The 26,055-nt window shown below is 47.3% G+C and overlaps 1 protein-coding gene and 1 pseudogene across 3 annotated transcripts in view; both read left to right on the top strand.

Moving 5' to 3' along the window:
• KLHL2 (kelch like family member 2) overlaps positions 1 to 26,055 on the top strand; it is a 54,823-nt gene that overhangs the window by 17,255 nt on the left and 11,513 nt on the right. For both annotated transcript variants that reach the window (XM_004591423.3, XM_058657428.1), the window contains 7 exons: positions 2,021 to 2,127; positions 5,963 to 6,084; positions 11,664 to 11,826; positions 13,860 to 13,969; positions 16,791 to 16,907; positions 18,294 to 18,443; positions 24,297 to 24,414. In XM_004591423.3, the coding sequence (XP_004591480.2) occupies positions 2,021 to 2,127; positions 5,963 to 6,084; positions 11,664 to 11,826; positions 13,860 to 13,969; positions 16,791 to 16,907; positions 18,294 to 18,443; positions 24,297 to 24,414 (887 nt within the window). The remainder of the gene's footprint in view (positions 1 to 2,020; positions 2,128 to 5,962; positions 6,085 to 11,663; positions 11,827 to 13,859; positions 13,970 to 16,790; positions 16,908 to 18,293; positions 18,444 to 24,296; positions 24,415 to 26,055) is intronic.
• Positions 14,336 to 14,999, top strand: LOC101534005 (large ribosomal subunit protein eL14-like; annotated as a pseudogene). Its single transcript, XR_192144.2, has one exon. The product of XR_192144.2 is annotated as a large ribosomal subunit protein eL14-like (transcript).

Below are 26,055 nucleotides of genomic sequence, written 5' to 3'. Positions count from 1 at the left end.
ATTGGGTTGGTTACTATGTTTTCTCTCTAGGGCCTTTTGACATCATGGACCCAGATGGCCATAAAATGAGATTACCTGTTACACTCTGTGGTTCCTTTGTTACTTAGACAGCAAGTGAATTAAAGAGTACATGTGTGTGTTTGCCTTTCTCTTCATAGCTGTATTATCGCTTGCTTTTAAGAGGGACTTTGTTGATCTGTTTTCTGTTACTCTAACAAAATACCTGAGGCTAACTTCCAAAAAAAAAAAAAAAGACACAGCATTGTTGCAGAGTTGGAGGTTCAAAGTTCACACAGCATGGTGCCAGCTCTGGTGAGAGCCCTCTTGTCTGTACCACACCGTGGAGGTGGCATCATGGTGGGCGTGCAGGGGGGACCCAAGGCAGGAAGGCTGGAGGTAGGCAGGTTTCCATAACAATCCCTTCCAGAATTAACTTACGTCTTCTGCAAATTACTTCAGTGGGTTTCCAGGGCAGTACCCCTGGTTACCCAGGACCCATTTGTGAAAGGTCCCACAACGTATTAACATCAGTAGAATCCTGATGTGTGAACCCTTGGAGGGCACAGTCAGACCAAATCCAGTCATAGCAGCGATCTTAGATAATTACCTAGAGGTGTATTAATTTTGCACACACACACACACACACACACAGTAGAATGCCATCAGGATCTTGTGTTTTCATGGTGTTCCACAGTAGTGGCAGATATCCTGTGGCGGACACAGTGGTTGTGAAATGGCCTCAAATCAGGCAGCCTAGTTTATTTAGGAATGTTTCAGAGACAGTCTGAAGCCTGCATTGTCACTGTGCCTTGTAATATGTCTGCAGATTCACTCCACAAACATCCGCCACGCCTGGAGCTGGGCTGTGATGAAGGCAGGAGCTCAGAACTCAGTTCATGTCCCCGATAGGGGGCAGCGTCGCAGGTGCTGGAGCTGTGACCTGCCCATCAGGGAATGCGTTAACGGACAGCTGAGCTTGGCGGTGGGGCCAGGACTGCCCTTGATCTTAGCTGAAAGGCCAAGAAGCAATGGAGCCGGGACGTAAACTCAGGAGTTGGGTATACTGGCGTGAGCAAGTTGCCTGTAGGCTTCTAGAAAGTTAGGGAAGTAGACAGGCCATCTTTGTAGGAAATTGACAGACTGATGGAGGAGGGGAGTGTTGGTGACCTAGGAAAGCCACACCTGAGTGTGTGTCCAGTGTTTGGATGTTTCAGGGGCGGAAAGGCTGCTTGCTTTCAGCATACTTGTTTCTGTCATGATATGGCTAATAGCAAGGCAGTGTTAGGCTCTGAAATCTCCTTGCTTGTTCTGGAATAAGAGACATTCCGAATTACCTCCACGTAAAGTGTGTACAAAGTAGGTAATCATCGCAAGTTTTTGAGTGAATTAAGATGTATGTTAACATTACAAGTTAATTATGGTAGCTAATGGTTTGTTTTCAAGTATGAAAACATCCTTCAGTTTTATATGTAAAAATATTTTTTACCCTTGGAGAACAAAGTTTTTTGTTCAAACTTTCTGATTAAGTTCATTTTAAATGCCCAGATACCTTTTGAGCAGCAGGTGTAATTCAGTATAATTTTACTCTTGGTTGATGACCCAGGGTCATTCTGAATATCTTTTCTTATTTTGGGGAGGAGGTCTCTGATGCACCTTTACTGTTACCTTCCATCTTCATTCCGATGTCCTCTGCTTTTCTGCTGGTGCTGCTACCTCCCCCGTTGAGCACTGCTTCTCCTGCCCTCGGTCCATGACGCTTTAAAAATCAGTGATCAAGTTGGGAAAGATCTCAGGACTAAACCAAGGCAAGATTTTGGTGGAGGTTAGAGGGTGTGTTGTGCGTTTATTGCATCTGCTTGCTGTGTGTCTTGTATTTAGGGATCCCGTTCTCAAGGCAGGGATCTGTTAAGCTGATTTCCCAGAACACTGGGCTTGACAGCCATGAGAGTCCACGTGCATGAAATGTTCCATGTGTCTCTCACTGGGTTTCGTTTTCTCTCCTCCCTGCTGTGGTCCGCAGTCAGAACTTGCTGTGCGATGTGACCATTGTGGCAGAGGACACGGAGATCTCCGCGCACAGAGTGGTGCTGGCCGCCTGCAGCCCTTACTTCCACGCCATGTTTACAGGTAGGAAGTCATCCTGGTAGCCTCGCTTTGCTTTCCACATTGTCTCCTGTCGGTAACATCCAACTCCTGAGATAAAGAACTTAAGCGAAAGAAAGTGCTCTTGCTCGTCCCACATTCCTCCCCCTGTTGGTGAGGTTGAGGTCGGCGGTCAGCACATCCATGCTGGTACACCTGTACGTGGCTTTGTGCTGCCAGGTCAGAGGTCGGCACATCGTGTGGTACACCTGCACGTGGCTTTGTGCTGCGAGGTCAGAGGTCGGCACATTGTGTGGTACACCTGCACGTGGCTTTGTGCTGCGAGGTCAGAGGTCGGCACATCGTGTGGTACACCTGCACGTGGCTTTGTGCTACCTTCTCCTCTATGTTTATATTCCCATGTGTCCCTTCAGTTAGCCTCCCTTCTAACAGCTTCCTTTTTTCCTTTTTCATTTTTTTCCTTTATTTTTGACAATCTTTACATAGTTAATTAGGGCAAAAAGGTTCAAGGGTTACAGGAAAGTGGGGAAGAGTATTATTTCCACATTGCTTGGTGCTCCCACAGCAGGGTTGGTAAGAAGGTGGGTGTGTCTGTGTTGGCTTGGTGCTCCCACGGGCAATGTTGGTAAGAAGGTGGGTGTGTCTGGGTTGGCTTTGTGCTCCCACAGCAGGGTTGGTAAGAAGGTGGGTGTGTCTGTGTTGGCTTGGTGCTCCCACAGCAGGGTTGGTAAGAAGGTGGTTGTGTCTGTGTTGGCTTGGTGCTCCCACAGCAGGGTTGGTAAGAAGGTGGGTGAGTCTGTGTTGGCTTGGTGCTCCCACGGACAATGTTGGTAAGAAGGTGGGTGTGTCTGTGTTGGCTTGGTGCTCCCACGGACAGGGTTGGTAAGAAGGTGGGTGTGTCCGTGTTGGCTTGGTGCTCCCACAGCAGGGTTGGTAAGAAGTGGGTGTTCTGTGTTGGCTTGGTGCTCCCACAACAGGGTTGGTAAGAAGTGGGTGTGTCTGTTGTTGGCTTGGTGCTCCCACAGCAGGGTTGGTAAGAAGTGGGTGTGTTCTGTGTTGGCTTGGTGCTCCCACCGGCAGGGTTGGTAAGAAGTGGGTGTATCTGTGTTGGCTTGGTGCTCCCACAGCAGAGTTGGTAAGAAGTGGGTGTATCTGTGTTGGCTTGGTGCTCCCACAGCAGGGTTGGTAAGAAGTGGGTGTGTCTGTGTTGGCTTGGTGCTCCCACCGCAGGGTTGGTAAGAAGTGGGTGTGTCTGTGTTGGCTTGGTGCTCCCACAGCAGGGTTGGTAAGAAGTGGGTGTATCTGTGTTGGCTTGGTGCTCCCACAGCAGGGTTGGTAAGAAGTGGGTGTGTTCTGTGTTGGCTTGGTGCTCCCACAGCAGGGTTGGTAAGAAGTGGGTGTGTCTGTGTTGGCTTGGTGCTCCCACAGCAGGGTTGGTAAGAAGTGGGTGTGTCTGTGTTGGCTTGGTGCTCCCACAGCAGGGTTGGTAAGAAGTGGGTGTATCTGTGTTGGCTTGGTGCTCCCACAGCAGGGTTGGTAAGAAGTGGGTGTGTTCTGTGTTGGCTTGGTGCTCCCACAGCAGGGTTGGTAAGAAGTGGGTGTGTCTGTGTTGGCTTGGTGCTCCCACCGGCAGGGTTGGTAAGAAGTGGGTGTGTTCTGTGTTGGCTTGGTGCTCCCACAGCAGGGTTGGTAAGAAGTGGGTGTGTCTGTGTTGGCTTGGTGCTCCCACAGCAGGGTTGGTAAGAAGGTGGGTGTATCTGTGTTGGCTTGGTGCTCCCACCGCAGGGTTGGTAAGAAGTGGGTGTGTCTGTGTTGGCTTGGTGCTCCCACAGCAGGGTTGGTAAGAAGTGGGTGTGTCTGTGTTGGCTTGGTGCTCCCACAGCAGGGTTGGTAAGAAGTGGGTGTATCTGTGTTGGCTTGGTGCTCCCACGGACAGGGTTGGTAAGAAGGTGGGTGTGTCTGTGTTGGCTTGGTGCTCCCACAGCAGGGTTGGTAAGAAGTGGGTGTGTCTGTGTTGGCTTGGTGCTCCCACAGCAGGGTTGGTAAGAAGTGGGTGTGTCTGTGTTGGCTTGGTGCTCCCACAGCAGGGTTGGTAAGAAGTGGGTGTGTTTGTGTTGGCTTGGTGCTCCCACAGCAGGGTTGGTAAGAAGTGGGTGTGTCTGTGTTGGCTTGGTGCTCCCACCGGCAGGGTTGGTAAGAAGTGGGTGTGTCTGTGTTGGCTTGGTGCTCCCACAGCAGGGTTGGTAAGAAGTGGGTGTGTCTGTGTTGGCTTGGTGCTCCCACAGCAGGGTTGGTAAGAAGTGGGTGTGTCTGTGTTGGCTTGGTGCTCCCACCGCAGGGTTGGTAAGAAGTGGGTGTGTCTGTGTTGGCTTGGTGCTCCCACAGCAGGGTTGGTAAGAAGTGGGTGTGTCTGTGTTGGCTTGGTGCTCCCACAGCAGGGTTGGTAAGAAGTGGGTGTGTCTGTGTTGGCTTGGTGCTCCCACAGCAGGGTTGGTAAGAAGTGGGTGTGTCTGTGTTGGCTTGGTGCTCCCACCGCAGGGTTGGTAAGAAGTGGGTGTGTCTGTGTTGGCTTGGTGCTCCCACAGCAGGGTTGGTAAGAAGTGGGTGTATCTGTGTTGGCTTGGTGCTCCCACGGACAGGGTTGGTAAGAAGGTGGGTGTGTCTGTGTTGGCTTGGTGCTCCCACAGCAGGGTTGGTAAGAAGTGGGTGTGTCTGTGTTGGCTTGGTGCTCCCACAGCAGGGTTGGTAAGAAGTGGGTGTGTCTGTGTTGGCTTGGTGCTCCCACAGCAGGGTTGGTAAGAAGTGGGTGTATCTGTGTTGGCTTGGTGCTCCCACCGCAGGGTTGGTAAGAAGTGGGTGTGTCTGTGTTGGCTTGGTGCTCCCACAGCAGGGTTGGTAAGAAGTGGGTGTATCTGTGTTGGCTTGGTGCTCCCACGGACAGGGTTGGTAAGAAGGTGGGTGTGTCTGTGTTGGCTTGGTGCTCCCACAGCAGGGTTGGTAAGAAGTGGGTGTGTCTGTGTTGGCTTGGTGCTCCCACAGCAGGGTTGGTAAGAAGTGGGTTTGTCTGTGTTGGCTTGGTGCTCCCACAGCAGGGTTGGTAAGAAGTGGGTGTATCTGTGTTGGCTTGGTGCTCCCACAGCAGGGTTGGTAAGAAGTGGGTGTGTCTGTGTTGGCTTGGTGCTCCCACAGCAGGGTTGGTAAGAAGTGGGTGTATCTGTGTTGGCTTGGTGCTCCCACAGCAGGGTTGGTAAGAAGTGGGTGTGTCTGTGTTGGCTTGGTGCTCCCACAGCAGGGTTGGTAAGAAGTGGGTGTATCTGTGTTGGCTTGGTGCTCCCACCGCAGGGTTGGTAAGAAGTGGGTGTGTCTGTGTTGGCTTGGTGCTCCCACAGCAGGGTTGGTAAGAAGTGGGTGTATCTGTGTTGGCTTGGTGCTCCCACAGCAGGGTTGGTAAGAAGTGGGTGTGTCTGTGTTGGCTTGGTGCTCCCACAGCAGGGTTGGTAAGAAGTGGGTGTGTCTGTGTTGGCTTGGTGCTCCCACAGCAGGGTTGGTAAGAAGTGGGTGTGTCTGTGTTGGCTTGGTGCTCCCACAGCAGGGTTGGTAAGAAGTGGGTGTGTCTGTGTTGGCTTGGTGCTCCCACAGCAGGGTTGGTAAGAAGTGGGTGTGGCTTGGTGCTCCCACAGCAGGGTTGGTAAGAAGTGGGTGTGTCTGTGTTGGCTTGGTGCTCCCACAGCAGGGTTGGTAAGAAGTGGGTGTGGCTTGGTGCTCCCACAGCAGGGTTGGTAAGAAGTGGGTGTGTCTGTGTTGGCTTGGTGCTCCCAGTGCTCTGATGCATCATCATTCCATCTCCTTTGTGTTTCAGGTGAGATGAGTGAGAGCCGAGCAAAGAGAGTCCGCATCAAAGAGGTGGATGGCTGGACGCTGAGGATGCTAATTGATTATGTTTACACTGCAGAAATTCAGGTCACAGAAGAAAATGTCCAGGTAAGAGCAGCTGCCTCGTGCTGTCAGGCTCATTGCACACGTGCAGTTTTTAAAAGATCATTCCCACATGGCATGCTAGTGCCAAAGTAATAGGATTCATTGTGAAAACTGAATTTCTAAGGGACATTTGGAATGATTACATCTTTTCAATAATGTTTCTGATTTTGTTATCTTTTATATTCTTAGAAGTTCCAAGTTACAGATCCTTTAGTTCTCTGGGTGATGTTTGTTCTTTTATGAAAACCCTGAATGCTAATTCATGATGCCTGGGTGATGCTGCCCACAGCTTTTCTTTCTTCCTTTGAAGGATAGTCTATAAAAGATGTTTTTAACTGTCAACACTCTTTGACTCTTAGTATTTCAGCATCTTCATTAAGTGATGCTAGAATGTAAGCCAGTTTGATATTGTATCTTATTTTGTATTTTAAAAATGTTTTGGGTGAGTTATGTAAGTGATAAGCACGATAGATGTGGAGTAATAAGTGAAAGTCTTTTTTTGAAACTCCCCTTCTGCCTCACATGGCGACCTGCTTGGGTTTCCAGAGAGGATCTCCTGGTATATGCATGGTGCTCCTCCATGCTTGCGTTCTCTCTCCTTCTCTCTGTATCTCTGTTGATGCACACACGTTCATGTGCACATGTTCATGCGCACACACACATGCCCACACACACAGACTTGTCATACATCTTGCTGTGTTCATTGCTATCAAAGATTCAAATACACACGCACTCTTTGATCAACAAGTTCCATTTGAAGAATGTAGCCCATGAAGTTTTGGCATGCAAATATAAAAATTTCTACTCATGGCAACATTTTTGTAAAGGCGAAAAATAATACTGGTAATTGTATAGGATACAACACAAAAGGAGTTTAACCCGTGATGGCGATACCAAATGTACATGTAAGAACTTATTATTCTCCATCCAACAGGCATTGTGTTTTGAAGACAATAATAAGTACTAAGACTTTATTTTTATTTGAAGGGGAGATTAAAGGGGAGGAATGGAGAGAGGGAGAAGGTATCAGGCGAAAGAGAGAGTGAATATGAATCTCCAACCTGCTGGCCGACTCCTCAGTTGTCCGTGGCGGTTAGGATGGGGCTAAGGCGACTCCTCAGTTGTCCGTGGCGGTTAGGATGGGGCTAAGGCGACTCCTCAGTTGTCCGTGGCGGTTAGGATGGGGCTAAGGCGACTCCTCAGTTGTCCGTGGCGGTTAGGATGGGGCTAAGGCGACTCCTCAGTTGTCCGTGGCGGTTAGGATGGGGCTAAGGCGACTCCTCAGTTGTCCGTGGCGGTTAGGATGGGGCTAAGGCAGAGTAGGAGCAGGGAACTCCGTCAGGGTCTCCATGGGTGACAGGAACCCAAGCACATGGACCAGCATCTGCTGTGTGCCAGCAAGCGGAGGCCAGGCACTCGGGGACGCCGGCGGCTCCAAGTGGTGGCCTAACCCTCTATTGTAAGACCCATCCCAGGACTAAATTCTGAAGAAGTAATCTGTAATCTGTATTTCTACAATTAGGACCTATATGGATTCAGTCTTTTATCTCTTCTATTTGAAATATGCTACAAAGTTTTTAATTTAAAGACTGACATCTTTGTGGTTTAACTTTTAAAGATTTGTTGCTAATTGTTAAATGAGATGGTGTGTTGGTCTTTCCTGGGGTATCATATTTGTTAGGTGTAGGCTCTGGGGTTGTATGTAAAAGTATGAATTGGATGCTAGGTGAACTTTTTTCTATCATGGAAGAACATGTAATCCTGATGCTTTAGTAGCTGAATTCCAGGGAATTGTTTTTGATGAAAATTTATCCTTGGGTTTGTTTTTCCTCTTCCCTTTTACTAATTAATTAAACCTATCAAAAACTCTTTCTGAATTATGCCATTACTGGCCTGTCATTACCTTGGCTTAGGAGAATATTGGAGAATCAGAAATTATATAAGCACATCCATTCTTCATCTCGAACTGGGGCTGAAGCTGTTAGAACAGTAAACATCTGGCCAGCTTCATTATATCCCTGGCAAATCGTGGGCAGCTGTGTGACTTGATTTAGCTGTTCAACTCTGCTAAGATTTGGTTTCTTCAACAGGTAAATTAGGGGATTTGATTTGATTTGGTTTGATCCTTATATATTTAGCTTATGGGCTGCCTGCTTTCTGAATGATTCTTCATTTTTTTTTTAGAGATCTATCAACCTATCTGTTGCTTATTTGGAAGGCAGAGCAGTAATGTGAAAGAGAAATGAAAAAAAGAAAAAAGAAAAATGGAGATTGACATTTTGCATCTGTTGGTTCGCTTCCCCAATAACTCCAGCAGCTAGGGCTGGGCCACAGAGAAGCCTGGGCCCACAAGGCTGGCAAGATCCCAAACTGGGGCCACCCTCACTGCTGCCCTTCCCATGCGCCTAAGCAGGAAGCTGGGTTGGAAGTGGAGCAGCTGGGATTCAAACCAGTGCCTTGATGTTGCAGACCAGGATCCTGAGAAATGGCTTCAGCTGCTGGACCATAATGCCAGGCTTGGTCTGAGGTTTTCTCGTCATGAAATAAGGTTCATTTGAAACCTGATGATTTGAAATTTCGCTTTGTTTTGGCTGGCTGCCTGCCTAAGAAGTGAGGTTCGGATAGGAAGTCGGTGTGGCCCTGCAGGTACTTTTATGTTGTCATTGAGCATAACTGATTGTTGCCAAGATCAGCTTAGTAAGATAGGTCTTTATTAACTGCATAATTATGCAATGTACAGCTATTAACATTAAATCATGAATTTGAGATATTTCTGAAGCATTTACTGACAAAAGAAAAATATGAGTAAAAAGATTTTTTTTTAAGATTTATTTATTTTTATTGGAAAGGCAGATACAGAGAGGAGGAGAGACAGAGGAAGATCTTCTGCCAATGGTTCACTCCCTAAGTGGCTACAACAGCTGGAGCTGAGCCAATCCGAAGCCGGAGCCAGGAGCTAGGAGCTTTTTCTGGGTCTCCCATGTGGGTGCAGGGTGCCAAGGCTTTGGGCCATCCTCGACTGCTTTTCCAGGCCACAAGCAGGGAGCTGGATGAGAGGCAGGGCTGCCGGGATTAGAACTGGTGCCCATATGGGATCCGGATGCATGCAAAGTGAGGACTTTAACCTCTACACTATCGCACCGAGCCCTGAGTAAAATTTTTATACATTTGTGTGGAAACAATGGTATTACCCACTTTCCTGTAGCCCTTGACCCTTTGTACCCCAATCAACTGAGTAAGATTATTAAAATCAATAAATAAAAAAATTTTATATACATTTGATTCATTTTTAAATTGTGTTTAACATGGGTTTAATAAGCATGGAACCACTTGACTGGTTGCTTTTACTAATAATGTATAAAATTTCATTGCCATATGGGTTGCTACTAAAATACTTCTATGTTTCCAACCTGGATGACTGCTATGTCGCTCTGAGGGCTAAGGTTCTCTGTAGTTATGTTTTCCAGATAAGTTTATCTGGGCCTGGAATAATGAAATTGTAATTGCCAAGGCACAATAAAAGCTAAAAGGCACGCTGTGGCTACTTTTGGGTGTGTGTGGGTGTGGTAGCAAAGTGTGTACTGGTCATTGGTTTTTGTATTGCTTGAATATATCTTTAAAGTAGTCCCATTTGTGTCATTTCTCTTTCATTTATAGGAGTGGGAAAAATGTGGCTTGGGTGGGTGCTTTTCATTCTTCAACCTGTCTCCTGTCACAGACATGTGGACTAGTGCTGTGGAGAACAACTTGTAACTAGGAGGGTTTTGTCCAGACACTAGTATGATCTGTTGTTGGAGCTGCTGTGATGGTGACTGTGAAATAAACACGTTGTTCATAACTGAGGCGGCGCTTTCCGCAAGAGCCTGCTGGTTGCGGCTCGGCCTTTTGCCGTGGCTGCTGGTGGCAGACATTTGAACACCGCTCTGCCTCACTGTTGTCTCTGGAACTGCCGGTGAGCCTGTGGTCGTTACTCCTTGGCTAACTTTCTCAGACACTGAACGTTACTCTAAAGACCGCTTTCCAAGCTGTATGTGTTTGTGGAATTAAATGGCTGCACTGTTAAGCATCTTGGAATGTTCTCTACTTTGCTTCAGAGTACAATTATACCAGTAAAGAGAAACATCTGATTGGAAAATTATCAACAAATTAAAGCCTTCCATGGAGAATCATTCTCATACGGCAGTGAAACAACTGTACGTGTTGTGCAGTGAGTTTGACTGTAACAATATTTTTTATACTTTATTTTTTTTAAGTTCCGAAGGAAAACTTACCTATATACTGTTTCCTTTTTTGGAGAAAACAGTTGTTGGTAAATTGAGATAAAACACAAGGATTCACCCATTTAAGTTCTTAATTTTACTTTATTCGTTGCTGTTTGTGCACAAGTTTATGTGTGCTGTGTGTGCCCGCACACGCACACACACACTCATAGGGCTTCTCGCCCGGACACGCTGTTAACTGCATTCACAGCCGATTGCGTTGGCGTGGAGGGCGTCACGGGCGCTCAGGGAGTGAATTGCCTTCCTCGGTGCTCTGCCCGCTCTGCCCGGCTCTGCCCGGCTCTGCCCGCTCTGCCCGCTCTGCCCGGCTCTGCCCGGCTCTGCCCGCTCTGCCCGGCTCTGCCCGGCTCTGCCTGGCTCTGCCCGCTCTGCCCGGCTCTGCCCGCTCTGCCCGGCTCTGCCCGGCTCTGCCCGGCTCTGCCCGGCCATGCTGCGGCCGCAGTGAGGCTCGTGAGAATGTCAACGGTGGGAACGCACGGCCTGCTAGTTGTTAACGCCATTGTAAGCTCACCTAAAATTGACTGTTATTCCAACAGGTGTGGGTTTTCTTTTTTCTTTTTGACGTTCATAAAAGCAAGCAGATATTACATAACTTTTAAAAAATGCAGTTTCTCTCCTTCACTTGACTTGCAGACTTGCTCCTTAACAGCTTCTTGTTTTAACAGAAAGAGGTTTCATCGTTGCTGTCTTTGAAAAGTTGTTGTAGTGTTGGCTGGAGGGTTTATAGTGAAGATGATTAAATCCCAACCAATAACCTTTCATTGGTATAAAATTGCCTAGTTATTTGACTAGAAATACAAATTTAAAAGTTGCTGTTAGTTAGCTTTCATGTTGTCTTTTTTGCACATTCTAGAGATGTTGTGTGCCCGTGGCAGGATCGCTGGTTTCAGATGTCCACCTGCTGAGGGAAGCAGGTCATTGTGCCTGAGACCAGGAAGACAGAATCCTTTGCAGAATGAGCCTTGTTGTCATAGGTGTCATCCTGCCCCCACGTCCCATAAGTCACTGCTGCTCCTGCTCCTTTGAGTGAGGAGACAGGGCTGTTGCACTGCACGTAGCAGAGGAGCATTCTGTGCTTGTAAAATGGACTGTCCGTCTGCCATGATTGGCTGGCTGTGTTCTCTCACCGCAGAGAGGTTAGGCAGCAGAGTGAAGAACTGTCAGCATTCTTGCGAACAGTTGTTATCTGGGTCTTCTCGGGGTGTGAGTGGCCTGCCTGCTTGTGCCCTCTCGTGTGGAAGCCGTGCACGGACAGGACAGGTTCGCAGCTGTCGCCTCAGGTGCCTTTCCTGTGTGTTGCAGGTGCTTCTCCCGGCAGCTGGCCTGTTGCAGTTACAGGACGTGAAGAAGACCTGCTGTGAGTTTTTAGAATCCCAGCTTCACCCTGTCAACTGCTTGGGAATCCGAGCTTTTGCGGATATGCATGCGTGCACAGACCTCTTGAACAAGGCCAACACCTACGCAGGCAAGTGAGAGCCGTCGGGGCGTTCTTCGCGGAGCCTGCACAGGTCTCTGTTGGGCTGTGTCTTGTTTCTAGACCTGGATTTAAGAAAGTAGGTGCGAAATCTTATATTGAGAGTACAGCATAGTGGAAGATTGCCCATAAAAATAGGTGCTGATTGTTGGGGAACCTGTTGTAGTGTTCACTCACTGACACAGAGGATTCCTCCCTGAAAAAGGTGAATGAGTTTATGCCAGCTCAGTGACACTTCTTGAAAGAATTAATCCTTTCTGCTTTTACACTTATTATGAACCCTACTTATGTCTTCATAAACTACATGTGAGCTCTCCCTGCTTTGTTGAGAGGCTCAGAGCCAGCGCCCTCTTGCTGTGAACTACAGCTCGGGCAGAGCGGGATGCATGGGCACAGAGCCTGCACTCGCTGTGAGCTGTATCACTGTGCCTTCAGTGTCTGTCAGATGCAGTCCTAGATATCGAATAAACCTCTCACTCACTTCATTGAGGTCTTCCTGAGTAAGGTGTTTCTGTCGTCCTCACCGTATCAGATGAGGACACCAAGGCTTAGGGGAGTTACCTAACTGCCCACAGTTGTGCAAGCAGGGTCAGGGCAGACGGATTCTCTGTAGGCCCTGACTCCAAAGCCACAACCACGTGCCCTTTGAGTTTGTCTTTCATGTATGAGTAATGGATTTACAAGAAATTTGTAAATAGTTCTCTAATTTTTTTAACTTACCAATAGTATTTATAGAACCTTTTTGGTCTTTGGGAAGAGTGGCTATAATATTGAATCAAGGACATTTTCCCCCAGTATTGTAAGAATTACTAATTTTGCTAGTTTCGGGACATGTCTTTCGGTCTAAGTTATATAGTTTGATTGCCAAATAACTTGTTTACTTAGAATTCAGAGCTCTGTATATCATAAGCCATCCATTAAAAAAATACTCGTTTGCAAGACAGAGTTACAGAAAGAGGGAGAGACAGGAAGAGAGAGAGATCTTCTATGGATCCACTTCCCAAATGACAGCAGTGGCCAAGGTGGGGTCATCCTGAAACCTGGAGGCTGAACACCATCCAGGCATGTGTTGTAGGTAACGGGAACCAAACACTTCCATGGCATGGGCTTGGGCACCTGAGCCACCTTCTGCTGTGTTCCCAGGCATGTTAACAGGAACCTGGATCCAAAGCCGAGGAACTGGGACTTGAGTTGGCGATGGGATACCAGTGTGACCAGCAGTGGCTTGACCTCCGTCATAATACCAGCCGCAGAAATGATGGCCGTATGTTCAGATAGACAGGCATTACAGTTTCTTCTGTTTTCAAGTAAAGCAGGATCCCTCCCACTCTTAATCTGTAATGGCCTAGAACCCTCTGTCATTTATTGCGTGATGTATTATGACATGGAACTTACCAGAAATTTTGTACTGATAGTGATGCTACCATTTAAAATAGATATTTAAAGTGCCACCATATAAAACAGGTTGAGCCACGAGGTGTGGCTGTGCGTGAAGAGCGGCTTCTGGCACTGACAGTGTGGTGCCTGTGACGTTGTCATCATCATGTGTTCTGGTTCCAGTCCTGGCCATTCCACCTCCTGTCCAGCTCCCTGCTAATGTTCCTCAAGAAGCAACAGAAGATGGCCCAAGTCCTGGGACCTCTGCACCCACGTGGCAGGCTCGGGTGGATTCCAGGCTTACGATTCTGGCCTAGCCCAGCCCTGGCTGCTGTAGCCGTGGGGGAGTGAAGAAGTGGGTGGAAGCTGTCTGTTGCTCTCTCTTGTCTTTCTGTAACTTTGCCTTTCAGATGGTGAATGCATGAATGTTCTTTAAAGAAAAACAAAACAAAGTAAAAAGCCCCATTCCTTTGTTGCTGCTTTGCAGTTGCAGAAACGAAATAGTTGATCTTGCTAATTCTTGTGTGGAAGTGCTGTTAACTTTTTTCTAATTCTTACATTAGGCTAACTTTATATTTTATAAGCAACTTGAAGCTGTGGGAGTGGAATCCTGGCATTAACGGGTTTTCTTTCTCACTCCCACACAGAGCAGCATTTTGCTGATGTCGTGCTAAGTGAAGAGTTTCTCAATCTTGGCATTGAGCAGGTGTGCAGCTTGATCTCAAGTGACAAACTCACCATTGCCTCGGAGGAGAAGGTGAGCCTGTCTCCCTTTGCCCAGTATGCAGTAACACCATAGTTCCTCGACTTCGTGTTGTAACTTGGTGATCCTGTTTTGATCTGAAAGACGAGAGTCTCAGCCAGTTGACCAGCTGATCGCCAGTAGAGATCGCTGTGGTTGTTCATGTCGCAGCAAGCTCCCTGAACTGTGACCTGTTCGAGTGTTGTGCCCTCAGAGTTCTGTGCTGCTGCCTTTCCTGGCTGCGCTTCTCGCTCCCTTGACATTGGGCTGCCTTGGTCAGTCACCTGCAACTTTAACAAACATGTTTTGAGTGTTTACTCTGTACCAGACACTGTTATAATGTCCTGGGTGGGAGAAGATAAACAAAATGGAATTCTTGCTTCTCGCCGAACGCCGCCGACATGGTGTTCAGGTGCTTCGTGGAGGTCGGCCGTGTGGCCTACGTCTCCTTTGGGCCTCATGCCGGTAAGCTGGTCGCGATTGTAGATGTCGTTGATCAGAACAGGGCTTTGGTGGATGGGCCCTGCATGCGGGTCAGAAGGCAGGCCATGCCTTTCAAATGCGTGCAGCTGACGGATTTCATCCTCAAGTTCCCACACAGTGCTCGCCAGAACTATGTCCGGAAAGCCTGAGAGAAGGCTGATATCATTGCAAAATGGGCAGCCATGAGATGGGCCAAGAAGGTTGAAGCCAGAGAAAGGAAAGCAAAGGTGACTGATTTTGACCGCTTTAAAGTCATGAAGGCAAAGAAGATGAGAAACAGAATAATCAAGAATAAAATTAAGAAGCTTCAAAGGGCAGCTCTGCTGAAAGCTTCTCCTAAAAAAGCGCCTGTTGCTAAGGGTGCCGTGGTGGCTGCGGCAGCCGCTGCTAAGGCTCCAGTGAAGAAGGTGACCACTGCAGCCCAGAAGGCTGCGGCCCCGAAGCCCCGGCCCAGAAGGCTGCGGCCCCGAAGGTGGCAGCGCCTGCCAAGGCCCAGAAGGGCCAGAAAGCTCCAGCCCAGAAGGCGTCTGCTCCAAAGGCTTCCGGCAGGAAAGCATGAGCAGACGCGGAGATGGACTTGACAAGCTGCACACTGCCCACTTTCTGACTTCAGCAGCTGGCACATAGAAATTCTCAGTAATAATTGCATACAGAATGATTTAAAGAGGAAGGTTAATTATGTGTTTTATTTTTAGTGCCTTGCTCTTTTCCTGTATCAAAATAATATGCATTCATTCCCAGAGATCCATTTGCATATTGCCAAACATTTTTACAATCCGTTAGAGACTATCAGGTGATACACACGTCAGTTTGGAAGGAAATGATATAGACGATCATCATCTTCAAATGAATATATTAACTTCCTCATCAGTATGTATTTTAAGTAGTAATGCCCTTCTTATGTAGCTTGTAAAAACTTCACCTTGAAGGGAAGTGTTTGATGTGTCTGTTGAGACACTGCTTGTGCTGCCTGCATCTCTTACTGGACTAACAGGGTCAGGGCTCAGTCCGCTTCTGACTCCGTCTTCCTCCCACGTGCTTGGAGCCCTGCCCCCACGTGGGAAACGGGACTGAGCTCAAGGTTGCAGCCTTCAACGTGGCCTAGCATCTGAGTAAGCCAGCACATGGGAGATACTTGCTTCTGTCTCTTCTAAACAGTTTTGTTTTAAGTTTGAGAATATTGCATTTTAATATATTCTGTTACAGAGTTAACCTATTCTGCAGATGCTTGATTTGTTTGGTAAAAATATTTGAATGGCAGAGTTACATTTAGTTCACTTTCACGATGGTCAGGGTTGGGCCAAACCAAAGCCAAGAGCCAGAAGTTTCTTCCAGGTCTCGTGCAAGTGCAGAGGTCCAAACTCCTGGGCCATCTTCTGTTGCTTTGCTAGTACATTGGCAGGGAACTTGTTCGGAAATAGAGCAGCCAGGGCTTGAACCAGTGTCTGTACGGGAGGCCAGTGTCACAGGCAATGGCTTTAACTGCTACATTATAATGCGGACCCTTACCCGGTAGCGTGGCCTAGTGGCTAAAGTCCTCGCCTTGAACGCCCCGGGATCCCATATGGGCGCTGGTTCTAATCCCGGCAGCTCCACTTCCCATCCAGCTCCCTGCTTGTGGCCTGGGAAAGCAGTCAAGGACGGCCCAAAGCTTTGGGACCCTGCACCCGTGTGGGAGACCTGGAGGACCTGGAGAAGGTTCCCGGCTTCGGATCGGCACAGCACTGGGCGTTGCGGTCACTTGGGGAGTGAATCATCAGACGGAAGATCTTCCTCTCTGTCTCTCCTCCTCTCTGTGTATCTGACTTTCCAATCAAAATAAAATAAATCTTAAAAAAAAAAATTGCGGACCCTGAGAGCCACCATTGTGTTGTTATACAGTATTTGTAAACTTAAAGAAAAAGCTGAAGATGAATTGTTAAAAAGGATATATTATTTTCATTTCAGAATATAACTTTAATTTATTATTTTGGGTACTGCGTACCAAAAGGACTTGAGAGATTTAAATCTAGGCAAGTAGAACAGAATTCAATTTGCATAGTTTATCTGCCATGAAATAGCCCACATGTTAGATTATCATAGTAGTACAGTTTTGGTAAGATTAGGTAAGGTGCCGATTAAAATGTTTAATGAATACCAAGTGAATAAAGTACTTGTTAAATACAGAAAGCTACTGAAAGTGCTTTATGAAGTACTTACTAAGTGGCTCCGTGAGCACATTGCGGGTTAGGGTTTAGCAAATACTTTACCCATGAGTTAAACATGGGTGTCTCAGTAAGACATGAGGCATATTTCCAGGTATCTTGGTACAAAGCTCATTTGTACTTTCTCCTTTCCTTGTGTTCCCTGCAAGGTGTTTGAAGCAGTAATAGCGTGGGTGAACCATGATAAGGATGTGAGGCAAGAGTTCATGGCTCGGCTGATGGAACATGTGCGCCTACCTTTGCTTCCCCGGGAGTACCTGGTTCAGGTAAATGCAGAGCACTTGAGTGCAGGTGACTCCGCCCCCTCACCTGGCACTCAGGGCTGCAGAGGAGGTGTGAGGTGGAGGGATTACCTTATTTCACTCTTGGTGGGAGTGTAGGCTAGTGCAGTCACTAGGAAAGTCAGTACAGAGAGTGTTCAGACAAGTGCAAATCAATCCAGCGTAGGACCCAGTCATCCCACTCCTGGGCGTATGTCCACAGAACGAGAAATCTGCATATGAGAAGATGACCTACAGTCATATTTGTAGCAGCAAAACCATAATACCAAAGACATGTTAAGCCACCCAGATGCCCGTCGAAAGAGAAGTAGATAAAGAAACTGTGGTGTATCTACTCCGTGAAACATCACACCGCCATTAAACAGAATAGAATTCTACCATTTGCAATAAAATGGCCACAACTTGGGCTCAGTTAACTACATGTTTGTAAACATTATGTGGCCATTCTGCTCAGTGAAATAAGCCAATCCCCAAAGGACAGATATATAGTTTCTCTGATATAAGACAACCTTCATTGCAAAATACAAGGTCAATCAATATATAGGTGAATGTGTGTGTGTGTGTGTGTGTGTATATACATATACACACGCATAGGTAAACTATATAATGGGAACCAACGTACTGGCAAGTGAAGCTATGCAGCAGTATGCATCTCTGCTCCCGAATAAAATGAGTACACCCGACGAAAGTGCTAAGTGTATTTTGATAATGGGATACTAGGTTTTCTGCCATTGCCTGTACCTACACTGCTATGATGTACTTAAATAACAGTGAAGACAGTGGCAGTGGGGGAAGACGAGGTGGAGGGGAAATCCCCAAGCCTGCAAAACCGTATCATGGCAAATAACAAGGAAGAGGTTTTAAAAAGATGAAAAAAGTGTGAGTATTTGCACAGTGATTCTGTTGGCCTGTCGACAGCCACAGACAGCCACAGCCCGTTTCCGAGCTCCTGGCTTTGAGCTTCAGCCCCTTTGCTTACGATCCAGCCTCCTGCTGACTTGTACCTTGGGAACCGCAGGTGGTGGCTGAGGAAGTGAGTTTGCTGTCACCCCGACGCCTGCTTCAGCCTTGGCTGGTGCAGGAATTCGAGGAGAAGCCCCGCGGAGGGAAGGCCTCTGCACTGAAAATAGGTCATAAAATCAGTGGTCATTTTAAAGATATGTCTAATGCATGCTTTTAAGGATCTGCACATATGCTTTCCTCTGTGGGTCAGGTCTTGTGTATTTTTTTCCCTTACTCCTAAGTTTCCACCTATTCCATTCTACACTGAAACAGCGAGCAGTGTTGCTGCTTTTTGTCTCTTCTGTCTCGCTGGTGGTTTTGTCCTGAAGCAGCCATCCCTCACAGTGCGTGTCTGCTGCTTTCTGACAGAGGGTGGAAGAGGAGGCGCTGGTCAAGAACAGCAGTGCGTGCAAAGATTACCTCATTGAGGCGATGAAGTACCACCTGCTGCCCAGCGAGCAGCGCGTGCTGATGAAGAGCGTGCGGACGCGCCTGAGGACGCCCATGAACCTTCCCAAAGTAGGACCTGCTCCTCGTACTCCTTAGCGCTCCCAGACAGCCACAGTGACGCCAGCTGCTCATTTTGTGTTCATCTGTCTCCACGCTTGATCGTTCTAGTCTCCCTGCAAGAGATAGTGTGCATGGGGGTGTTATAGTCCAGCCTCTGCTGACTTTCTGTCTCAGCGTGGGGACGGTGCAGCTCAGTTAATCTTTTATCAGCTGCGTGATGTCACTCATGGGGAACAGAAGGCAGCTCGTTTCTGCCTCTTCTGAGTCGAACTAGCTGTTTTAATGGTAGAAAGAATAGTTATGGTCAAAAATTAGACTAGGAAGGACAACTTCTATGGAAGTTAAGTTTTTGCATAACTGGAAACCCATTATTTCGGAGAATGTGTTAGCGCCTCAGCCAGCGGCCTTCCTGTTCCGTGTTGTACAGTGCTTGCTGCTTCCTACACGCTGTGTGTAGTCACTGGAGCGTGGATTTCTCGCGTGTCCAGATCTGCAGCATTTAGATTTTTCTATGTGAAAGTTCGCATTCTACAGTTGTCTTTGCATTTGCAGCCTCTCGTGTTTTGCTGGTTTGATCTTGCATGCCAAGTGACCCCTCGCTTCTGTCTCTGTTGGCAGTCCTTCCGCCTGTTTGTCTCCGCAAGGGCCAGCATGTGTGTGTGACCTGTCGCAGTGATCCACTTTCTGCCACTTTGATGTGTGTACTTTAACTCTTGTGTGCATTTGGGGTAATACCAGAGTAAGAGTTAGAATCTATCTGTTGTTTTCTTATCATTTTCAGTTTCTTACTCTCTCCTTCCCATTGAATTATGTAGTTTTAATTCTTTTATTTCAATGCTTTTATTTGCTTTTTATTTTCAAGTTTTATTTTTGGAGCCTACATTTTCAAATGTTTCAAATCTACATTGGTACTGTTTTCCTGTATTTCCTGGTGTTAACAGTATTCCTCAATTCAGAGCTAACTGTAGATTTGGCCAGGGTATTAGTAGCTCAGTTATTGAGATCATAAGTTAGTGTTAAAATGTGTAATGGACCCCACTAATATCTGTGCTGACAGCTTAGTGGACACGTCCACCGGCCCTGTCCCTTGTAGAAACGTCCACTTGTGTGCTGACAGCTTAGTGGACACGCCCACCAGCCTGGTCCTCTTGTAGAAAGGTCCACTTGTGTGCTGACAGCTTAGTGGACACGCCCACCGGCCTGGTCCCCTTGTAGAAAGGTCCACTTGTGTGCTGACAGCTTAGTGGAAACGTCCACCAGCCTGGTCCTCTTGTAGAAAGGTCCACTTGTGTGCTGACAGCTTAGTGGACACGCCCACCAGCCTGGTCCCCTTGTAGAAAGGTCCACTTGTGTGCTGACAGCTTAGTGGAAACGTCCACCAGCCTGGTCCCCTTGTAGAAAGGTCCACTTGTGTGCTGACACCCTAGTGGACACGCCCACCGGCCTGGTTTCTTGTGGAAAGCTCCTCTTGTGTGACCAGTCCAGCATATAAGCCAGCAGTGAATGAGTGGCCAGGAGCATTCAGTGAGAGGGAGTTCCCCATAGGCACAGACTTGGCAGGATTCCTTTCACACACCCTTCTATGAGAGTTAAATGCTTTGCTCAAAATCTTTCTAAAGTTTTACTGAGAGTTATCACTTAAGAAAAGTATCACTTAACAAGGCATTCACTTCCTACCCTGTTTTAAAAACTGGTATTTGCCTTTTTAAAATTTTCTGATCTCTCCTCAGTTCTCCAAGATTTTTCAAAAATAATTGTAAGTGGCTCAGTAAGTATGTTAGCTAGTTCCCTAAATTCCTTAGTATGCATGTCATCTGGGCCTGCTGATTTTCCAAGTGTTTACATTTTCCAAACACCCTTGTACCTGCTTCAGTAAGTAGCCATCTTTATGAGGCTTCTTCACGTCATATTCGTCCGTGTTATTTCGTGTCAGTTTTTGTTCTCACACAAAAAAATGAAGCTATAAAATGTGTTCCGAGTCTTGGCCATGAATTTAAAATGACCACTTTTTTCAAGCAAATCTTTCCAATTTCTTTTTTTTTTTTTTTTTAAAGATTTATTTTATTTCTTTATTACAAAGTCAGATATACTGAGAGGAGGAGAGACAGAGAGGAAGTGGAGCTGCCGGGATTAGAACCAGCGGCCATATGGGATCAAGGCGAGGACCTTAGCCACTAGGCCATGCTGCCGAGCCCTCCAATTTCTTTTTGAGTAATTTATTCTTAATATGGATTAAATATTTCATCTTTGTTAAAAAGCAAACACAGCAACGTTCTTGATATTCTTCTCTCTCCTGGAATTTGGCTGTGCTGCTGAGACCCCGGTGGGAAAACAAGTTCACATTTGATTTTTCCTGTCGTATCTGAAAGCCTTCTGAAGCATCCTTAGGAAATGCCTTGCGAGTTGTTCTTGGTTGGGCATTTGGTGCGTTGGTGGTCAGCTGTTGAGTTTGGCTGCTTCCCAGGCCTCTCTGGTTGCAGCTTTGGGGCATCGCTACCAGTGGATGTGTTGGCACTCAGGCTTGCTTTTGTGATGAGGCTCACCTCTGGGGCTTTCATCCTTTCTGCCCTGGCAGCCGGGAGTGAGGGGGTGAGCAGGCTGCTGCTGTCTCTGGCGAGTGTGAGCAGGCTGTTGTCTCTGCCGAGTGTGAGCAGGCTGCTGCTGTCTCTGCCGAGTGTGAGCAGGCTGCTGTCTCTGCCGAGTGTGAGCAGGCAGCTGCTGTCTCTGGCGAGTGTGAGCAGGCTGCTGCTGTCTCTGGCGAGTGTGAGCAGGTTGCTGTCTCTGCTGAGTGTGAGCAGGCTGCTGCTGTCTCTGGCGAGTGTGAGCAGGCTGCTGTCTCTGGCGAGTGTGAGCAGGCTGCTGCTGTCTCTGGCGAGTGTGAGCAGGCTGCTGCTGTCTCTGGCGAGTGTGCGCAGGCTGCTGCTGTCTCTGGCGAGTGTGAGCAGGCTGCTGTCTCTGGCGAGTGTGAGCAGGCTGCTGCTGTCTCTGGCGAGTGTGAGCAGGCTGCTGTCTCTGGCGAGTGTGAGCAGGCTGTGCTGTCTCTGCCGAGTGTGAGCAGGCTGCTGTCTCTGCCGAGTGTGAGCAGGCAGCTGCTGTCTCTGGCGAGTGTGAGCAGGCTGCTGTCTCTGGCGAGTGTGAGCAGGCTGCTGCTGTCTCTGGCGAGTGTGAGCAGGCTGCTGTCTCTGGCGAGTGTGCGCAGGCTGCTGCTGTCTCTGGCGAGTGTGAGCAGGCTGCTGCTGTCTCTGGCGAGTGTGCGCAGGCTGCTGCTGTCTGGCGAGTGTGAGCAGGCTGCTGTCTCTGGCGAGTGTGAGCAGGCTGCTGCTGTCTCTGGCGAGTGTGAGCAGGCTGCTGTCTCTGCCGAGTGTGAGCAGGCTGTGCTGTCTCTGCCGAGTGTGAGCAGGCTGCTGCTGTCTCTGGCGAGTGTGAGCAGGCTGCTGTCTCTGGCGAGTGTGAGCAGGCTGCTGCTGTCTCTGCCGAGTGTGAGCAGGCTGCTGCTGTCTCTGGCGAGTGTGAGCAGGCTGTTGTCTCTGCCGAGTGTGAGCAGGCTGCTGCTGTCTCTGCCGAGTGTGAGCAGGCTGCTGTCTCTGCCGAGTGTGAGCAGGCAGCTGCTGTCTCTGGCGAGTGTGAGCAGGCTGCTGTCTCTGCCTTTGCTTTTCTGCCTCAGGATCCCTTCAGGCTTTCACCCGTGCACGCTTTCAGAGGGTGCTGTGCTGGATACTCTTTGAGCAGCACTATTTGTCACTTTGCAGTACTTATATTTAAGGTCAACTCTTTAGAATGAGAATGAAGTAAAGTAACATTGAAATAAGGGTTCATTTCTTACGCTTTTTATTTCCTGGTAAAGATGCATTTAATGATAGTAAGAAGTTGGATCAAACAAAATGTGATAGTAGTGCCTGGGAAATGATTGTAGAATTTTGATAGTATAGATTTTTTTTTTTAACCACTGCAATGACTTAGTACTCTTATATTGGGCTTTGATTTTGTGAACTTTAACTTGCTTCGTTTTGCATTCCCATTAAGTAGCACTTGGATTGTTCTGAATGTCATAAAAGGAAGCCTGGAGAGCTTCCCTTCCATTTTGGGATCTGTATCAGTGACGCTCTCAGATTGGGGAATATACAGACTTTTTTATATGTTTGCCTAGAATACATTTTGGAAATTCTGATTGGAAATTTGTGAAACTTGGCTTTTCAGGAGAAGATGTTTACTGTTTAATAAGTCATGGAAATGGAAAGAGGAGAGTACCGAGCCTCACTGGAGGGTTGGTCCCTTGGGTGTGCCTCAGCTCCCTGGCCCTTGCCTTTCTTAAAGTGTTACATTTCACTTTGCTGGACAGAAGGGCCTGTCAGTTTTCTGCTGCTTGGTGGCATGGTCAGTCCGCTGCTGCTCCGATGGGATGCAGGGACTTAGGGGGAGCCTGGGCCGCAGGGTAAGGCAGTGCCCTTGCTCAGAGCGGTGCACTGCTGCTCGCAGCCTCTCCTGGTTTCATGCAGCTCACGCTGCTCTCCCTGCCTGCCCTTCTGCCCGGCCCTCCCAGTGAGCTCCCCTGGCTCTTGTCTCTCTGCTTCCTGGAATGCCAAAGCTCACTGTGCTTCACTTCTTTCGGGCGAGTAAAGGACAAACACTGCTACCCTTCTCGTCTTTGTTTTGATGTGCCAAAGTGACCTGTTGCACAGAAAATCCTGAGATGCAAAGTTTGAGAAATTATGAGCTCTTTGCATCAGAATGTTTTCTCAAGGATTGTTCAAAGAGTTGCCATCCAAGATGTTTCAGAATTAATGTGCACTGGATGCACCATCCAAGCCCGTCAGTGTTGTGAAAGGATGGGGCAGGGCTTGAAGCTTCAAACGCACGCTGCTAAGGACGAGCTGGATCTTAGTTTGTGTTCGGCTCTGGAGCGCTCCGCCCCCCGCCTGCCCCTAGCTCACCATCGCCTTGTTCTTTCTGTGTTGATGGTAGGAGGGTCAAGTATTGGAGCTTTTCTTTGTTAATTCTTCATTTTATGTGATAACTAACCTGAAAAAGACATTGTGCAGTTGGTCCTCGTTCAGTCTTGTTTAAAGACCTTCCTGTAGGTTCTTGGGAGGTGGAGCTATGGCTCATAAGTCTTGCGTAGAGTGCTTTTCCTGGTCCTGGCCGGATAGTGATGGCGGGCATCTGGGAATGGCTGTGGAGGAACCGTGTGGGGCTGCTTTGTTCTCAGCAGCAAGCTGATGTGAGCTCATTCACTGTGGTTTCTGCCATGGCTCCTCTGTCCTGCTGGGTGGCTTTATTTGTAGGTACAGGGGGAGATGTGATGACTTGCAATCTAGAAATCTGTACTCTTGTTAATTCCATTCACTGGCTCTTCCTTCTTCAATCAGTTTGTTTCCCTTTTTTCTCTTCTTCCATCTTCCTGTAATCCCTTGGTGTCTTTCTTGCCTCACCCATGCAGTAACAGATTTCATTTCAGCCTGTTCTCCCATGCGGTGGTGACATAACCCCTGGTCTTTGTGAAACCAGGATCTTGTATGTGGCAAGCCCTTTGACATCCTGGAGCCTTCACCGCTAACTGTTAGCTGTTTTTGTTTTTGTTTTGTTTTGTCTTGTTGGCTTAAATACTGCTTTTGCTTGAAGGATTAGAAACTTATGTTTCAGTTTCTGAAATCCTTATTTTTGACTACATGTGCTAGATAACAGCAGTAGTTCCAACCTGTGCCCCCTTGGTGACGTGTCCTCAGTGTTGGGCAGGTGGTTGTTCCCCCGGCTCACCCTGCCATCTTCACTTGTTAATGCTGCCCACCCCATGTCTTTGTAGGACTCAGAAATCCCTGAATGCGAGAACTGTGTGTTCAAGTGTCTCCATTTCTGCCTTTGCAGCTGATGGTGGTGGTTGGGGGCCAAGCACCAAAGGCTATCCGAAGCGTGGAATGCTACGACTTCAAGGAGGAGAGGTGGCACCAAGTCGCAGAATTACCTTCCAGGCGGTGCAGGGCAGGTGAGCAGGGGCTGCGAGGGTGTCGCTTCCCTACGGCCGAGACACTGAGCCTTTCTGTGGGGTCTGACTTGAGTCATTAGGGGAGTTCCTGTTAGGAAATAGTGATTCAAACGCCTCACTGAACACCTTGATGGGGAAAGCTGTTCTGGCTTCATCTTTACATTTTTATGTTGTCTTGGGCATTATGATTTTATATCTTTGAAGCTAAGGATTACTTTCTGGCATACAGAAGTCATAACTCTAAAATTCTCTGTATTTTGAAAAACTTAATTTAAGATAAAATTTCCTACAGAATGCCAAAACAGAGAGTTCTGATGTAATTATTCTCTAATACAGATACCTCATAGCTATACACAGTGTCAACACTAAGGAATCAGCTTTGGCACATTATTCATATATAAAGACTTCATCCAGACACTATCAGCTTTTCTGTTACTACCCTGACTCTCTTCCAGGAATCCACATCCACACTGCACGTAGTGGTCACATTTTCTGGTGTGTGATGATTTCTTAGTATTTTTCTCATGTTTTGCACTCTTAATGATTTTGAAGAGAATTCGCTAGCTGTGTTGAGGAAAATCTCAGTTTGGAGTCCCTCACTGTGCGCACGATTAGATCGTATGGTGATCTCTAGGCATGGTTGTGATCACGTGCTTAAGGCGCTATCTGTTGCGTTTCTGCCTTTGACAAAATCAGAGTTTTTATAGCATGAATTTTTCTAATAATCCTACAGGTCAGTTTTTTCTATTCTTGTTTAAACTATCTGGTCTCTATTTTGGCATACCTAAGGCATAGGTCTTGCTGTTACCATGGCTAACAGGTTGTCCTAACGTCTTCTGACTTACTTGCCTGTTACCACTCAATTTCCACATCACTTGATTTTGTTCTGAATTTCCTATTCTTTTCTAGTCACTCATTCCTGTTTATACACCATGATAAAGTGGCTTTATTTGCTGCGTTTTATAATACAATGGAATGGGAATTGCAGTAAGACTCGTGTTTTCTCTTGTGTCCTTCAGTAGGTTTCTTAACATCTTTTTCAGACGGTTGCGTGTGCTTCTTGGCAAGTTTATTCTTAGATAATTATCTGTGTTTTTGGAAATAGAATCTTGCATGGTATTGACGGTTTTTTTTAGTTCATAGCTGAGTCCTGACACAGTTTTGGGTTTTTGTTTTTTTAAATTGCACCATAAATTATTAGACTGGACTTATTCCAAAATATACTGCTTAGTTATTAGACAATGATAGATGAATAAATGTCACCTCTTTGGGTTCTTTGCTCTCCATTTCCTACAGATGTGGGCTAAAATCTTGGCCAACCTGTTGAGCAAACTCTATAATTAAGCTTCTGGATTTCCTGGTTCCTTGGAGTGGCGATTACACTTCTGTTGGTTCAATGCCCATTCTCAGAGTTGGTGGTGCAGAGAATAACACGACGTAGATCATCTCTATGGATTGTGCTGCTACACATAGCAAGTTGCACATCACTTTCTGATATGCAGATTTCATTTCCTTTGGATATAGTCCCAGGAGTAGGTTAGCTGGGTCATATGGCAGGTCAATTTTCAGTTGTCTTAGCACTCTCCATACTGACTTCCATAGTGGCTGTACTAGCCCACACTCCCACCAGCAGTAGAGTGG

This window comes from Ochotona princeps, chromosome 32, assembly GCF_030435755.1.
Source record: "Ochotona princeps isolate mOchPri1 chromosome 32, mOchPri1.hap1, whole genome shotgun sequence".
Lineage (NCBI taxonomy): Eukaryota > Metazoa > Chordata > Mammalia > Lagomorpha > Ochotonidae > Ochotona > Ochotona princeps.
Note: the sequence above shows the minus strand (reverse complement) of the source record. Positions and strands in the feature narration are given on the sequence as shown.